Genomic DNA, 18688 nt, shown 5'->3' on the forward strand with positions numbered 1-18688 from the left:
AGACTTAAAATGCTCGTTTTATTTGCTTTTCTGGAGCGGTGTAAAGTGCAAATTTTAATGAAAATTATGTATTATTGAATGTTCGTTTTGTTTACGTTCTAAACTGAAGTGCTTCACGTACATTATAAGATGTTGAAGAATCTCATTATTCCCTAGAAACTCGAAATATGAGAAAAATGTATGACACAAGGCTTTATAAACAAAGACAAATTCTGGCACCGCGAAGTGAGGGCTACTCAAATAAACAAATCGCCAAAATTCTAGTTATACATCATACTATCTTTGGTAGAATAATACAGAAGCAAGGAGAACATGGTATGTCTTTTGAATGAGAACGGTGGCAGAAAATGAAAATGGCTGCGAGATTTGATCGAGAGGTTTTTCGCTTGGCTGTATCAGACAGAGCTTCCAAGGGTACGAAATGCAGCGATTATTTATTCTAATGCATGTTATAACATAAGCTGGATGATTGTTGTCAGAAGATTTAATGAAAAAGGGTTACATAAGAAAACTCGAAGAAAGAATCCACTTTTAACTAATAAACATGTAAACGCTAGAAGAGAGTTCGTGAGTAGACAGGGTGCATAGAGTGATGAACAGTGGTGATACGTAATTTTCTTGGATTAGGAGAAATTTATCATTATCGGAAATGACAGCAGAGTGAAATTTTGGATGAGATGATTGTTGGAAATAACAGTGGAATGAAATTTTTGATGAGAAAAGAAGTGTGAAGCCAAAGTAAGTTTTCAAACGAAGGAAATTTGATGAAAGTGTCATGTTGTGCGGATGCTTTACTTCAAGTGGAGTGGGATGAATTAAAATCTGGAATAAACAAGTTAATGCGGAATATTACATTGATATTCTGAACCTAAAGTTACTACACCCATCTGTTAACTATTTCTCAGATCCTATTTCGAGTTGATTTATTTTCCAAGATGACAATGTGCCATGACACAGAGCACGGAGTGAAGCGGACTGGTTTCGAAGTATGAATTTCCAAAGATTATGGTGGCCAGCAAATTCTTCGGATATGAATCCTATATAGATTCTGTGGCATATTATCTCAAAAAGGACATGGGAAGATATATCAGTCTAGGAGACAAATCACTGAGGAACTGGTTCGAATCTGGCACCTCGAACTGGATATTACATTAAGTGGAACACTTGTAAGAGCTGCTCGTGGCGTTGTAACAAAGGACTGAAGTGTCATAAAGATTGTGGTGTAAATAATTTTCTTTTCTTCATTTACATTCAATAATTTACCTACCATTTAGCGATAAACTTTGCACAAAGAGTGTGATAATAAAAAATATGCATTAAATTTAGTTTCTGGGTTATAAGGTCCCTTGATGTATAAAACTCAATATTTTCAAGTAATGTTCATATATGTACTATATTAGCACAGCATAAACATTAGAGAACTATGAAAAGATCAGTTGAACAGTGTGTGACCAACGAGGTGTGTAAAATACGGCTGGAATTAACAATATTTCAGTTTTTTCCAAAGTGGTGCTACTTTTCTATGACAGACTGTATATATGACCGATTTATTTTAATGTAATTTTATATAATTTTTCATGCATTGAAGAAAATAGAATTTCATATAAAAATTTTTTGAACCAAACGAAAATCGCACCCACGATCTTACGATTATAAGTCCCGCAGTTTACCACTGAACTAATATGAATACTCCTGCCGAACTCCTCCTGATGAAACCTAACTGAATTCCCAAGACAATGACATTCATATCCGTTACATATGCTGTTTTTTTTTTTTTTTCTTCCTTTGTCTTTCTCATTATACTATGGATGCGAGAACTGTGTTATTATTCTTTCCTTTCATTAGAAATATTCTTTCACACATGGAAATGTAAATGACAAAACCAGCCTGTGCTCATATGTATACATAGTTTCGAAACCGAAGCATTACGTATCTCAATTAATGTTACTATTTTTCTACACTTAACATTACATACACCAACGTGGGTTAAAAATTTTCCACACTTTTATTAGGATAAGAATTTTTATGGATATTTTTTTACTATAATGTCATAACTCAGCTTTTGTCAAAAATAATACAAATTTTGACATTGAATACTTTAAATTTCTAGAAAAATAACCCAAAATTAAAAATGAAAAAAAAATCGTGGTGGACATAAAGCACCTTCCGCTTATGTATCATGTTACCATACTGTGCATGAGGTTATTTCGAGTTAAAGCTAAAGATTCTGACACTAGGTGTCCCTATGGGTACAGCTGACGCAAAGCATTATACACCTAAACGGAAAAGAATTGCTGGTTTCAAAGTGATGATATTAAAAGTGGAATCATGCATTATGCGTAACACCGCACCTCAAAGGAGGGTTAAAAAACATCCACCACAAATTATTTCTGTTCCAGAAAATGTAATATCCTTCTCTATGTTGTGCCTTCAGTCGTCTTAGTGTGTAGTTAGTACAAAATAAAGAGGAATATTGTATTTTTGGAACAGAAAATAATGTGATGGACATTTTTAACCCCTTGGTGTACGTAGGGCTAATAACATATCCCCATGTCTTATTACTCTCAAAAGAACAAAAATATATCTGCACATTTTTTTCCCGATTGCGAAGATTGGCTTGGGGTTCGACCTGGCATCTTTGGTTTATTGTTTCCGAAAATGTCTGAAGTTGGACTTAGAAAATGCTTCAAAACAGCCATAATCAATACGTTCATTCTTTTTGGAATAGGGTGTGGATATAGGCATCAACATTAAAGAATCCAACCAATTAAGACTGTTTTGCACAAGTTTAGAAGGGTTGCTAGAATCGGAGGACGGGGTCTTCTTTCTGTCTTTTTTCAGAATTTTTTGCCTTTTTTCCTGTCACCCATTTGAGTGAATGAACAGTGAGTGTCCTCTATTTTAATGACAAAGTATGAATAGATAAATAGGATAAGCCAGTGTGAAGTTAAGGAAATAAATAGGTCAGCATCGCAAAAATTATGCCCAGGGGGGAGCGGAATTGCTTTCTTATCATTATCGTTTCAAACGAAACTTGAAACTTAAATTTACTGAACTCAGATAAGTTGGGCAGGTCCCTATGTTCCGGAAAAATGAACAATTAAAGTATTGTGTTCATCGCTCATATTATATACCCTGAATGCAACTTGGAATAACACCTCATTTGGGTAAACATAATTCTACTATACAAATAAGAGACATGAATCTCTTTCACTAGTTGTGCTCCAGTATTTTCTGAACGTTTTACTTTACTTATGGACTTATGGCTAATATTGTCCTATGTACATTCAAGTATTCATTTTTGTATGCAATTATGTATTAATAAGAAATTAATTTCCACGTACATTGGATATTTTTAATTTTAATTAAATGGTTAGGATTCATTTAGTTGTCTATTTTTTTAAATGCGTAAGGTACGTGGAAATTACTTTTTTTCTTAATTACACTGTATTAGATAGAAAGTTGCAAGGTCAATTAGAAAAGTTTTATTGTGAAAAATTAAAATAGGTGACTTTTTCTGTACTTGGTGAGGCGTTTTGTCATCTCAATTTAATATATTCTGTCTTCAAATAACATCCACGTTTTAACATTAAAAATTCACAGCATTTTTACTTTTTAATATATATCTGAAGTCAAGAATGATTTTTATAATAGCAAAATTTTAATTAATGCGTGGAAGTAATTATCTATAATTCTTGATCTATCCTTTCTCTCCAGTTCCTTAATTTTCAAATTTCCATGTACGCTTTAAAACCACAGAGAAAGGAACTGTTCACCTTACTTCTAATCTGTTGGTTTAGTGCCTTATTTAACATTACACAGGGTAAGTGGGTCGAATGTACTTCGGGTAAAACGTTCTGGACAAGATGATACTGATTCTCTTCAAATGCAATAGTTTTTATCGAGATATATATATATATATGTATACCAGAAAGCCTGGAAATCATACTATTCTAAGTACCTTCCTTCCCTGAACTTCACCAACTTTGATTTTTTGAGAAGATATTAATATTAATATTAACCACCACGACTGAACTTTATAGTTTAAAAGTTATTTTTAATATACAAATGAATATACCAAAAGCATCGAGGTATCGTGCCTTCATATATACATATAAGAAATCTATTCCTCATAAAACTTTTACTGGTAATATCTGAGTTAAGACTACAGTTTCTTTACTTTACAGAAAACTGTACTCAAATCACTTCATTAATTCCTGAGTTATTAGACATACGAACTACAGAACACTTTTCCACCGTCAAAATAATGCAATCCACAATTCAATCCTGGAATTCCTGTTTCAGATTCTCAAATCTTTATTATGCAAGCTGAAGTTACTTTCTTTCATCTGCATGTTAATGTACACGATACTTTAAAAGAAACAAAAGAATGGTATTATTTTGGAATGTAAATGTACAGTATTGAAAAATATAAAATTTGGTTATTCATTAATCTCTTTAATATTTATATTAATCTACTTGAGTGTTCGAAAAATAATAGAAATCACTCACAATATTCACTTTGTAAAAGCCGTCATGTTATCAACATACATTACAAACAGAACAGTTTACCACGACTCATTACTTCTATAAAGAATGTCACAATACATCACGTAAAATTTCACGTGATGTACTGTGACATTCCAAAATAAAATGCTGATTTTCCTTGACTTTTTAAACACTATCCCCAGATTTTTAAATGCTTCCTCTGAGAGAAAGACAAATATTTCGATCTAATACTTCTCGACGCATAACCAGATACAGATTTCTCATTTTTTTTTTTTTTTTTTTAACAAAAAGTAGAACCAAGGTAACTATTCGAAATTTACAGAAGACCAAATTTACTTCTAAAATAAAATTATCTATATGAGATCTGACTCCAATGAACATGGCACTATGCATTTGGAAGAACTTACTATACGAAATTCACTAAATCCATTAAACGAACACAAAATAATTGGGTATCGTATGGCAATTGTTGTTGAAAGAAGTCACATAAAATTCTTGCATAGCATCGGTCACTTACGAATAACAATCCACATACACACACATGCCATCACATTGTTAAGATGTCAACCCTTACATAAGCACCTCAGGCACGTCGACTTCATGCTAGTCTGTTTCCAACAGGTTAACCTTGATTTTAAAGGTTTCACATAGCTTTTTGCCTCATTTGATTAACTCTGCAGATCACCGTGAAATACTAAGACCTGTCAAACCTAAGACACATATTTCATATTTTGCAATTGCATTAATACCAAACATGTTACGAGAAAATAAAAATGAATAATAATAATAATCAATTCAAGGAAATTAAGCAAATATTTAAAGTGAACTTAACGATTTTCTGTGATCTGTAACAGATTAGCTCCCCACTCATGATTCCGTGATCTATTTCCTCCACAAACACACACACACACATATATATATACCACACACATATACTAAAAAGAAAAAGTACCGTTCGAACCACGAAAACTGACACAATTCTTGAAGTGACAAGCGTAACAACTAAAATGAATGTGAACAGTCAACAATATTTGAATCTTTTTTCCTTCAAAGTTTAACAAACAATACAAAAACCAAATTAAAATTGTACTCCATATATTGTACGTATCATACAAAAACACACACAACCATTTCCACAGACGTATATTTTATTCTCAGAAATTTCAAACACGCATTACTTTCATTTTACTGACATACGAAGAGAAAAGGGTGAATATTAGTATTTTTTTTTCTTACTAATTTTTTGTTTAAAAAATGGAGTATAAATAAGCTTCAATTCACACTTTCTTTTCACTGGCAAAACTTTGTTCACACACATAATACTGTCCTCACAATAGCAGTTTACAATTTAAGATCTCCCAAACCATCTTCCGCCTAAAATAAGGCATATTCTCCTGGCTGAACGTTATTTTGGCATCTCGAGTTAGGTACTCCGCAAACATACAACTAAACACACCACAATCAGAACCATTCATTTGTTGTGGGATGTCCTAAAAAAATTAAAAAATAAATATAACACAATATAAAATAAAGACATACGACGATGGTTTGATAAGTAACTTGGTTTGATATTAAAGAAAATAATCTGAGTTTTATTTAACGTCCTTTATTCTTCGACATGGTTCCCTCGAAGTTCAATGCACTTGCCATAATGTTTCTCCCACTTCGCGATTCCTTTGCGAAATGAGTTTTTTTCTAGTGTTTCAAATATTCGTTTACTTCCAGTATTATTCCTTCATTTGACTCAAAAATGAAGTGAAATAAAATCTTTTTGAGTTTTACGTCCCACGATTATGCCGGCTAGGCTAAAGGAGACGGTGATGATGAGAAATGAATGAAATGGTGGAATGGAATGAAGAAAGTGTGAGGAAACGGGAGAACCCCGAGGAAACCCACACGGTGTTTGTCCACCACAAGTCATTCGACTCAGTTTTGAGCTTCGGGAACAGACGGTAATCCGAGGGAGGACGGTAATCATCTGGCGGATAGGCAGGATGCGGAAAAGTTCAAATTGCAGCTCGGCAAATTTTTGTTCAGCTACATAGCTTTCCCACTGCTCTGGAGTGAATATACGTGGCACCCGTTTTTTTTTTTTTTTTTTTTTTTTTTTTGTGCAATTCATTATGCAAAATGAAGTAAACCCGCTTAGTTGAGATGCTTGTGGCTTCTGCTAACTCATGCACTTTCACTCGTCTGTTGACTAAAACCAAGTCATAGACTTTATCAATGTTTTCAGGTGCCACAGCTGATTTCAGGACTCAGGATGTGGTTGCATCTTCAATGTTTGTTTTGCCACACTTAAATTAATTTACCCAAAATTAAACAGTTTCATAGGAAGGACATGAATCACCTAATGTAGGTAAAATCCTCTCATGAATTTCCTTCGGCATTTTTGTTACTAGAAAAAACAACTGAATCACACTACGATTTCCAATTTTATCTATTTTTCACTGTTATTCGAAACCCTTCTGTTTAAACAAGCGTCGAACAACGAATTTTTGTCAGAATAACTTGAGACCACAGCATAGCAAGAAAATTTTATGACTACATGCAGAGAGAAAGTTAACACTATCTATTAGTACTTAAACCCAAGTTATTGATCAAACCGCTCTCGTATGTATACGTAAAAAATATTAAATTGAAGTTGCTTACTGCATTTATGTATTATATGTAAATGAATAAAAGTGTCAATTTCTAGACAAAAAGATAATAATAATAATTTGAAATATTATTATTTCATTATATTAATGACGAATACAATATGGACTTTTTGCAGCAAGACTTGAATACAATAAATACACAGTGTAAAAATAATTTACTGAAAATCAATACAAAATAGAGTGTCCATACGTCCCGTTTTGACCGGGTCAGTCCTGTTTTAGGATCGTGTCCTGACCGTCCCGTCAGTAGATGGAAAAAAAAGTAGTATTTGTCCCGTTTTATACAAGTGAAAGAATAACAAATCCAGTACCTTTACTCCTTGTAAAGATATTAATAATAACAAAGAAGCCTGAAATTCCCCTCATTAAATATGATTTATAGCTCGCAGTACTGCTCGAAAGACAGCAAAAGTTTTAGCAGTTGCTTGTTTGTTGAACAAATTTCAAGGTGTCTTTACTTTTTCATAAGTATCAAATTACTTTACCCCGCCCTGAAACAAAGAGAGAGAACGAGAGGAGGGGGGAACTCTGATATCAGGGCACTGATAAGAACAAAGGTAAGCTTAAAGGTCAGCACTAGTAGCAATCCCAGCCACATTCAAGAGTCAACTTCTCTCAATGTAATATCAAGGATTCACGCTACGGTTAAAGGACAAATGATGCAAATGCATCATGTCCTGCTATATTGTAAGTTAAATGCTGTTTATATTTTATAGTATATGTATATATATATATATATATATATATATATATATATATATATATATATATATATATATATATATTAGGGTGGTTTAATTTTCCGAAAGTGTTTATTCTAATTAAGACACATCTGGAATTTGTATCACCCACTATAAATAGTTCACTTACGAAATTTTGTCTTCCTAGTAAAAAATTTAAGGGTCCCCCTAAAAAACGATTTTCCTATCTTTAAGATACTTTTGAAACAACACAACACTTTAATACGAAACAAATCATTATGTGAGTACAATTTTCTATGTTGTCTGGGTGCATCTATTCTTTTTTTTCTCCACTTTTAAGAGAAATGTTTAAGTCAGTACAAAAATAGAAGTGCCAAAGCCTACATTAAATGAATCTGCAATGCAAGCAGCGTCTAAGAATGAACATGTCGCACTTGTAACATTTTACGTCCAACGAACGAAGACTTCTGAATAGACGGCATATCTTTAGATGCTTTGCAACCAAGTTTACAAGGTAATGTTTCTGGGACTCGTACTTCGTTAGGCAATTGTTAAAATTAGTAGCAAGAGCGATTACACGTTCACTAGTATCATGACAACTGCCATGCCCTTGAGAGCTTTCTCACAATTCCTGGTATGCAGCATGTTGATGGGTCTGTCGCGAGAAAGGTGAGAGACTTCTCTTGGCCATTTGGAAGTTTTATATAGAAGGTCCTTCTCGTTTTCTCGGTGGTGTAGTCATGGTGAACTGGTAGAGATAAGTTCTTCCTCTACAACCTTTTGATCCTTTCCCTTCTGGCGTGTCCAATTTACCCACCATCTTCCTTTTGTTCTGGTAAGAGACTCGTTCGAAAAGAAAGGCAAGTCCCCACTAACTCGTCCGAGAGATACCACAGATGTTTCTGAAGAGTATATGTGGTCGATTTTTTTTTTTTTCTTTCTTTCGGAGCGTGAGCAGCGATTGGTGCTTCATGCCAGTATAAACAGTACAAAAGACTGACGAGACTGACGTTTGTAACTGCCTTAAGTTTATTCGCAGTTAGATTCAGCTGCTTCCAGACAAGGAATTATCTTTATCATATAAATAGTCTTTGCCATCCAGCTGTTATGGTGGAAAGCACCGGGAGTTTTAGTGCGAACTCCTTCTTCAGGCTGTTCACCTAAGAAGACATATGAAAGAACCAGAAATTCTTTGTAATCGTCACGCGAATGTGCAGAAAATTCAATTGCATTTTTTAAAGGAAACTCAATGTTCGGGATTTCAGTTCTGCTAGGTGTTCTGATTCCGATAATATTTCCCGCAGATCAGAATCATCGAGTGCAGAGCTCCAATAAAGATGGTCAATGCCATTACTCCTAAGAACCGGGCAAACAGGGAGATATTCGGCCCTGCCAAACGACCGTGTTCGTATCTGAAGACGTCGGACAGAATGACTTTCAAAATGCGATACCGGCAATCCATTCAGAGGAACTCCTTACCCAACATCTGCTGAATTTTGGTTCAGGCTCCCTGCAAAATGTTGGTATTTGATGCTGTTGTGTCGGATACAAGTTTCTTAATCTGATCCTGCAAGCCATATTCTAAGATCACAGAAACGCAGGCTTCGGCTTGAACTATAGCTGTGCTGTTAGAGACCTGCGGCAAACCAATCAGAACTCTATGCTGTTTCCAGTTACTACCAAAGCAATCCTATGAACATTCCTACAATGGTGAGGATCAATGTGTGGCAGCATCTTTGTATCCCAGTGAAGTAGAAGTGGAACAGCTGGAAGTCTAGCAGCACCAGCCATTACAGACAAGGCCCTCTTTCCTACTTCTTCCCTGTATTTCCTTCGGTAGCGTCGAAAGGAAGTTGTTAAGAGAGTCTCTCCTTCAATGTTATGACCTGTCGATTTGGACACAGTTCCAATAGTTGCCATTGCCTTGCGGTCGGATATATTAAAGCAATCTTCTGAGGTCGGAGAATTTTCATGTGTATTTTTCCTTTTTGCCTGATTCGGAACCACATATTGTGGATCATCAGTGTCTTCTATATCCGACGACGAAAAAGAAAAGTCAACGTTTGTAGAATCCAGAACGCTACATATCTTCTCACTTTTCCTCTGACCATATATTTCATGAAATAAATATAATAATTTCAAAGATCAACTAAAGCAAACCTTTTGGGGAGTTCTAAATTACGCTTAATCCAGTTCATATTTCGCACACAGGTTCTCAATATCAAATGGAACAAGACCTTCACAAAGAAAATTGGTAAATAAGTATTAATTTTGGAAGAATTAAAAATTATCTTGAAATTCCACATAATTGGCACAATAATGTTTCAAAATAATTGTTATATATTTTTTGTGTTATGTTACAATATATATGTTATATATTATATAAAAATTAATATATATGTTATATTACAATATAAGTGTATTAGGTATTGCTAAGGTAAACGGGAACTAACTAATTTGCACACTAGCCTGTTTCTTATTTCTCATAATTTTTAAAAAGTCGGTACCTGTCCCGTTTTCAGCTGAAAATTATATGGTCACCCTAAGACCACAAGATTTATGACATATACAAACAAAACACAACATTATATTAGTAAATATGGGGTCAAAGGTATGGAAATAAAGAAAATAGAGTTGTTAAGGATCTGGGAATCTGACAGACAGTTAACATTTCTGTTACCATGTAAATCGTATCATACAACGAGCAAGAAGAACAATACGTTTTAGTTTTAAACAATGGGCCGTTTTTGAATACACTTGTATTTATACAAATTACTTGTAAGGCCTAAGGTAGAATTTCGATCTGTAATATGGAATAGTACTACTAAAACTTTGACAAATAGAACGAATTTGTACAAAAACGTTTTATTTGAGTATTATATTATTCTAATATTTACAAGCACTGGAATAATTATTGGTATTCAGAGAAACTTGCGACCAGAAGAAAAGTTTTTGATCAAGTTTTTATAGAAAAGGTAGTAGACAAAAGAGTTTTCTAAAATGATTGTCAGGGTTTCGTCATTGCTGCGTCAGATCTAGATGATTGACCGGGTTAACGAAAACGCATGTAAGTGTAGCATAACGAACAGGTTCTTGTTCATCATGTGTTTCAATACTTATGTTTCCAGATTCTTCACGGGATACTTTTTCCTAGATACGCTGACCGAGTGCTTATTTCCACAACTAGATGAAGACATTAACACTTACATCATGCAATTGGATGGAGCCACACCACATTTCCACAGAGAGGTTAGAGCATTCTTCACACAAATCTACCATATCGTTGGATTGGGAGCAAAAGTGATGACGATGACAAGCTTCTGTAATGGCTGCCACGTTCCTCAGACCTTTGTCCTTGCGATTTTTATCCTCTGGAGTTAGGTTAAAAGATGCAATTTACTATCCTCCATTACCGCTACAATTGATGAACTAAAGCGGCGCATAGTCAAACGTGTTAGACTGTGTATGGTGGGAAATGAACTACCTGTTAGATATCTGTATGGTTGCCTAAGGAGAGCACACTGAACATTGTAATAGTATAGTTCACAACCAACCTTGGTTAGTTTTCTAACATTTTGCACGTATTTTGCGCATATATTTTCACTATATAAAATAGTGTTTGTTTGTAGCTCCAACAATTAATCTGAAAAACTTTGTATGTATTGCACTGAATATTGTTCACATAGCATTGGCTTCAAAGTATCAAATCACACTATATGAAGTTGTAAAATTTTAGTGTCTCTACACTGGAAATGCGAAATTTTACGAAAGTTTACTCATTCTTTTACGTGATTTGACTGATTGTTTTAAGGTGATGACTCTAACAACATTCAACTACATGTAGTTTTAAAAGACTTCTTTTAATTTATTTTTTGTTTGTCTGCTCGCTTTTAATCATACTGAATCTAAAAGTTTGAATGTTCTAACAACGCGACAAGGAACTTATTCTGCTAAGTTGCCTTTAATTTTCCATTATGTATGATGTTTGTTCTCCTTTTTTCTCTCTCTCTATCCTTTCTTCCTTCAGCAACAATTTCAGATTTCTCTGGGAGAACTTGAATTATACGGAGGGTGAAAGTAGGAATACAAAAATACCAGTAACTCATGTTGAGCACGAGAGCTCCTTCGTACTATACAGTTAACGTGTGCGCCTTTGGCGCGGGAGATCCGGTGGAAGCTCAAGTGGTTTTAATTCTACCTTAAGCTGCAGACCCAGGGCTCACATAGGCTCGGTGTTGAAAGGGATGATAAAATCTAATTCAACTAACCAATTATGTTAAGCACGATTGAAAATATACCCCAAAAGTGAGATCTGCCCCTCCCCCTTTGCCTACCTCATGAAATTATCACTGGTTTATATCACGATACTATACAAAGCACTGACGTTTTGCTTAAAACTGTTCGCGAACTGAAATAAAAATTATTATTATTCAAGATGGCGCAAACAGATGGCACATGTGGTTTGTGTCGTAAGCCATTTTTTGGAAAACAACTAATATAACGATATTTATGTAACAATGGTTATCATGTAAAGAACTGTTTGAAGTTTGGACGTGTCAAGTACGAAATGTATTCGGGAAAAGTTATTTCGATACACAAATGTCAAAACTGCATAAGGCAACAAGACAATAACACTGCAATTACACCTATATTGAGGAAGCATGTAAGTTTCCTAGGTACAGATGAAACAGACAATTCTAGTGGTAATTCAAATGTTGATGAAGTTTTGGATCATGATGGAAATAAATCTTTAAATAATAATTGTTCAAATAACAACTCAAAAGGTGTTTCATACTATAATGTAGTGAATGAGAAGTTAGACCATATTAATATCTATATTACAGGAAAAGGTTATAAGTACGAGACATTGAAAAACGATTTAATATCTGTAAAGCAAGAAAATATTAAATTAAATGAATTAATAAGTGAGAACGGAAGGTGCAAATACCAGAAGTGGAAGAATTTCCCCCAAGGGTTCAATGTTACCAACGATGTTGCAACTGTGATACAAGGAGCCATATATTTTAACTACGAATGAGAGATCATTAACTAGCTACGCGCCTTCAACTCCCGTAACAGTTATGTCAGGACAGATCATGCTACATTCTTGTGCCACATTCATATTTACCTGTGCAATAAACATATGAGCAGGTTTATTGATTGGGAGTGACGATCATACCTCTTGTTACTTCGAATGAGAGAACTTTTATAATGTTTACTTTATAGGATGGTGATTCAGATAGAGCAAGCATTATATTTGATAGTTGTAAATAGGACGTTTGCTTGAGCGTTGACGATGAAACAAGTTATTTGAAGAAAGCTTTTTTCAACGACAACTATACATAAGCAAAAATTTTATTTACAACTTTTAGAAACATAAAATATTTAGCATTGTAATTTTGGAAAATTAATAAATTACACAAATAAATAAAAAGTAAATTTTGCACCATGTACTTAATAGACAGCCACGAGGCGTGGGAGATGACATGCACAATTACAGAAAATACTCGTTAATTGATTTGATAATTTAATAATACGTTAATAATAATACTTACAAATCCGATGTGGGATATCGGTTACAATACTGAACTTATATGGATTATATGTAAATAACTAAATAGGCGAAGATACTTGGAAGTTGCATTTTTATACTTTATTTTTGTGCAGCGTTATGCTAGAAGCTGTCCTTTTAGTTGCTTTTGCGCGCCGAATGGTTTTTCTTTTGCTAAATTTCTTTAGCTCTCACTGTTCGCGTGGGTTTCACGCGTTAAATGACGTAAGAGCGGACTGATTTGTGATTGGCTGAAGAAGTGTTGATTAAGGTCACTACGCCCACACGCATTTTCGGAGTGAGAGGACACGCATACATACACAGAGAACGTTGTTTGCTAGTATATGCTAGTTCTTTTAAATTAAAAAGAGAATTAAACTGCTTGAACTGCATACTGCCAAAATAATGAATAAATGAGTTTATGACAAATGGCACCCGAACAGCTGATAGGTAAAGTTTTGGTGAGATACGTTTATCCTAAGAACCCTGGCAACACTTATAGTTTGTGTCTGCGTATAACGAGGACACACTGTAAGTTGTTGAAGCACTCTTTACTTGGGCCATAGTTTACATTAACGCTTGGTTAATACTGCACTTACTAAAATAAAATGTTTATTTAGTCCATAAATATGAATAAATGTATGGATATGTATTTATTGTAGTTCTATTAGTTTAAATATAAATTTACTTAATACTTAAAGAAATTGGATATTTATACATACACTAAAATATTGCAAATAATGTGAATAAAATGAGAAAACACTTTAAGCAATGAATTAATTTTAACCTTTAGAAACATTTTTACCTTTGCAATTAATTGAACATAAAAGAAAATGAATATTAAAATAAATATAGATATATTTTCCAGTTCGAATAACAATACTTCACTGTTTATTTATAACACACTGTTTATACTTTTACTATCTGCACACGTTACACTGTTTATGTTGTTTGCTATTTACCATTTACACCATGCTTTAGAACAATGTCCAGTCCATAGGCCATCCTCTTTGTTTATTTTCTTTCCACTGAATGAACACTCGGCGATTAAATTTTTTGCTCCTATTCTCTTTTTATTGGATAGGGCTAGGTCCATTGGTGGAAGTTCTAGAAGGTTTCTGCATGCTATAGTCCTTTATACAGGACTATTTATTAAAATTCGGCGCCAATATGAAGATGCATGGAATATTGTAACTTATTGCGTGTAAACTTATTGACGTATAATTTGCATCTTCCCTTTTTTTTTTTTTTTTTTTTTTTTTTTTTTTGAAATGTGCTGCATTTGCTACTGCTGCATTCGTATTAAGTGGAAGTGAATAGAATGTGTGTTTTTCTTATTGTTTGGACCTACGTGTGTTTTTCCTTGTGTTGTATTCTTTGTGTATGGATATCAAGTGTATGTTTTTACGTGTTACATGTAATTACTATAATAAGGTTAAAATAACATAATTATGGTTAAAAGGAAGTTGACTTGGGATGGGTTAACAAAAGAAATGTAAGTATTTCTTTTTTTATTTTTATTTTTATTTTTTTTTTTTTTTAAATCACTTTACGAGTACAAACTACGACAAATACGTCCCAATTTTTAACGCCTTCATGCAACTTTATTGAATAAGTACATGGTACACGATAAATTAATATTAAAATATATCTATATAGGACATGATGCTGAATAAAATATATATATATTATGATAAGCTTATAGATATAACCTTAATGATGACTGTTACATGATTACTATAATGAAGAGAGAAATAAACCAATATAAACTCGAATGATGGAGAATTATATTGGGGCGAAATTAGATGTTTATAGATGCTAACCTGTATTCATTTTAGGGATGGTTTGACGACTAAATGAAGAAGAGCTAACCTACAAAAACCATATAAACCTATTTATTATAAGTACGACTACGAAGATACACAGAGATGTGGTTACAAACAAGTTATACTAAGGAAACCCCATAGAATTTTATAGAAGACAAAAAGAAAACGATGCACATGAAATTCATGGCGAAATGTGGTCGTAGGTTTTAAGGTAAAATTTTAATGTTGTTTTAATAACAACAAAAGGAATACTTTAATAAACGTGTATATTACTCTAATATTTCCTGACATATTTCTAAATTTAAACTGACTTCTTTGAAGTACTAATGGTAATATTTTTTTAATAAATTCAATAACTTTTGCTTATCTAAATAACCATGTCGTATATATCACAAAACATTTTCGTCAACGAAACTAGAATGTACTTTTACTTTTCGATCTTCATTATTGATATTACACAATTGATTTTCTTTACTTTTTTTTTCTTTTTTGTTTATGTAATTTCCGTTGGTTTCTTTATTGGCTTTTTTTTAAAATATTACTGAACTGTTTTTTATTTACATGCTTTTTCAGAATTTCTAGCCACTTTTTCCTAGTAGCTGGTGTTGGTTTTTACAGCTTCATTCTAGAAACATTCTGAAATCCTATATATTTGCCACTTTGCGGATTTAATACTTTAAACACATTTTTACCAACTTGTTTTTACAGTAAGTAAGGTTTACGGTATACTTTACACAGTTTGGCTATACGTTTGTTTACCAAGCTACTAATATTATACTGACGTAAGAAAACTAAGTTACCTTTACACAAAGTTCTTTGAGCTTTTTGATGAACGTTTAACTTTTTGTTATGTTGCTGAATGATTTTTTTTTGCCGTAAGTTAGCCATTATTAATTTTTTATTTTAATTTATACCCTTTTGCTTATTAACTGCTTCGTTGCTTTTTACAATTTCAAAATGTGACAGTGTAAATTCTTTTGGTTTGATGTTAAGATGTAATTTTGCAGGCGCTATTTTCAAACTGGTACTAATAATAGAGTTTAACAATAAACAAGCTTGCACAATATATTTTGGCCATGAGGAATGAGAATCGCGGCACAACACACGCAAAATTTTTTTTAAATCAGCATGGAATCTTTTGATGACATTTTCTTGTGCGTGATAAGGCGTAGTATAATGTATTTTGATGTTATATGCTTTCATAGCTTGTACGAATTTCTTGCCAATAAACTGTGGTCCATTATCTACTAAGATGTTTATAAAAATACCAAGATGAAGCATGTATGACTCAGTAAGACATTTTGCGACACTTGCACTTGTTGCACGACGAAGTGGATATGCTACTAAATAACGTGAGTATACATCACACACTGTTAATAGGTAAGTTTCACCGTGTTTACCTCGAGGTAGAGGACCAACTAAATTTGCTGAGACTAAATAACGTATGTTTTTTGCTGGCACTGATTGCATTAAACATTTTACTGGATGATGGTCTACCTTCGTCCTCATGCAGACCTTACAATCAAGAATGTATGATTTAATGTTACTACGCATGGTTTTCCAATAAAACATACAGGAAATAATATTAAATACTTTTATAAATTTAAAGTGACCGTAATGATTATGGTAGCCAATTAAAATATTTTTTACTAAACATGGAGGTACACATAATTTTAATTTGTTTGGGAAGTGAAAATTTTTTACCATTAAAATACCATTTTTTAAAGTGTAATTTTGTTTTTAATTTTGAGCACTACTACGAAAAGAATTTTTATTTGCATTGCTTTTACTTTTACTTATATTACCTTGTAAATAACTAATAATAGGACGGTACTCGTCACATTCCCATTGTAATTTTGCAATTGTAGACGGATTTAAATTGAACACTTTTGATTGAACAGCCTGTATAGGATTCACATTTACCATTAGATTTTCCTGTGTTGGTAACATACGAGATAAACAATCACTTAGTGTGTTAGTTTTGCCTTTGATGAATTTTATTTTATAATCGTAAGATTGAAGTTTAAGAGACCACCTCATTAGTTTTGTATTTTAATTACGCATACGTTTTAACTGCACTAAGCTTTTATGATTTGTTTGTATGTATATTTTCGCTCCTTTGAGCCAAACATGCTACTTATGAATACATTATACAAATGCAAGACACTTAAGTTTTATTATGGCATAGTTTTGTTTGTGTTTGTTAAGAGTACGGTTTGCATATTTTAATACATACTTTTTATCATTAATAATTTGATAACACACACAAGCCAACCCGAGTTTGCTTGCATCACTTTTGAGATAAAATGGCTTTTTGAACTGTGGATGGTGTAACTTTACATTTTTTACTAATTTAGTCTTTAATGATTTAAATGCCTTTTGGTGTTTTTTTTTTTCACTTTTATTTTATTTTTTTTTTTTTAAAGTTTGTAAAGGGGTTTAGCGATAACAGCATGACCTTTGATTGTTCGCGAATGCCACTGCACAGTACCAAGAAATGAGCGTAACATTTTTAAATTTTTGGGCACTGGTAACTTTTTGATTGCTTTAGCTGATTTTGGATTTTTTTGTATGCCTTTTGAAGATACGTAATAACCTAAATAGTTAATTTTACTTACACCAAAAATGCACTTTGATAAATTTAGTGTCATGTTTGCATTACTTAATAAACTAAGCACTTTATCTAACTGCTGTAAGAATTCCGGTACGCTTGTACAACCAAGAGCTACATCGTCCATATATCTGATTAACTTTTTTTGTAGCGGTAATGGGAACACTTTATTTAAGCACAATTGCAGTATAGACGATCCATTTTTCACACCGAACACCATGCGTGTGTACTCATATAACGTTTCTTTGAACAAGAAGGCTAAGTATGGCATAGAATTTTCTGTAATTCCACATTGTTGATACGAACTAGTAAAATTAAGAGTACCTAGCACACGTTTTTTACTAAATTTAGCAAAGAGGTTGGACAACTTTTTTACACGCAGAGCTGGATTCTTAATGTGCACATTTAATGCTTTACAATTTGTTACTATTTTTAACGCTTTACTTTTTTTTAATACTACGTGCAACGGTAATAGATGATATGATGAACTAGGTCTAATTACACCTCACTTTAACAATTTTTGGATTTTTTTACGCACTTTTTTTTTATATTTGTGCGGAATATCATAAGGACGAGCAACAATGGGTTTATTTGTATTTATTTTTAATTGGTATTGAAATTTATTACACAGGCCAGGGAAACGGGCGAACACTTTCCTATGTTTTATTAACAACTGAAATAATTCTTTTTTCTTGTTTTCACTAAACAGCGTAGCGCGTGTAACTGCATCCCTTATTTCATCTACTGTGAAATATAGATTCGGTGGGAAGTCCTTCACTAAGTTACTAGCTTTAATTTTCTCTAAAGGCTCGGCGCACCCACTGCGGAAC

At 33.2% G+C, this 18688-nt stretch overlaps 1 protein-coding gene across 1 annotated transcript in view; it reads right to left on the reverse strand.

Moving 5' to 3' along the window:
- Window positions 1-4437: 4437 nt before the first annotated feature.
- LOC145693197 (uncharacterized) overlaps window positions 4438-18688 on the reverse strand; it is a 117471-nt gene continuing 103220 nt past the window's right edge. Inside the window, exon 15 of the mRNA XM_081768977.1 lies at window positions 4438-5999. Within this exon, the coding sequence (XP_081625103.1) occupies window positions 5838-5999 (162 nt within the window). The 3' untranslated portion in view covers window positions 4438-5837. The remainder of the gene's footprint in view (window positions 6000-18688) is intronic.

This window comes from Thermobia domestica, chromosome 8 (assembly GCF_964235325.1).
Source record: "Thermobia domestica chromosome 8, izTheDome1.hap1.1, whole genome shotgun sequence".
NCBI classification, from domain to species: domain Eukaryota; kingdom Metazoa; phylum Arthropoda; class Insecta; order Zygentoma; family Lepismatidae; genus Thermobia; species Thermobia domestica.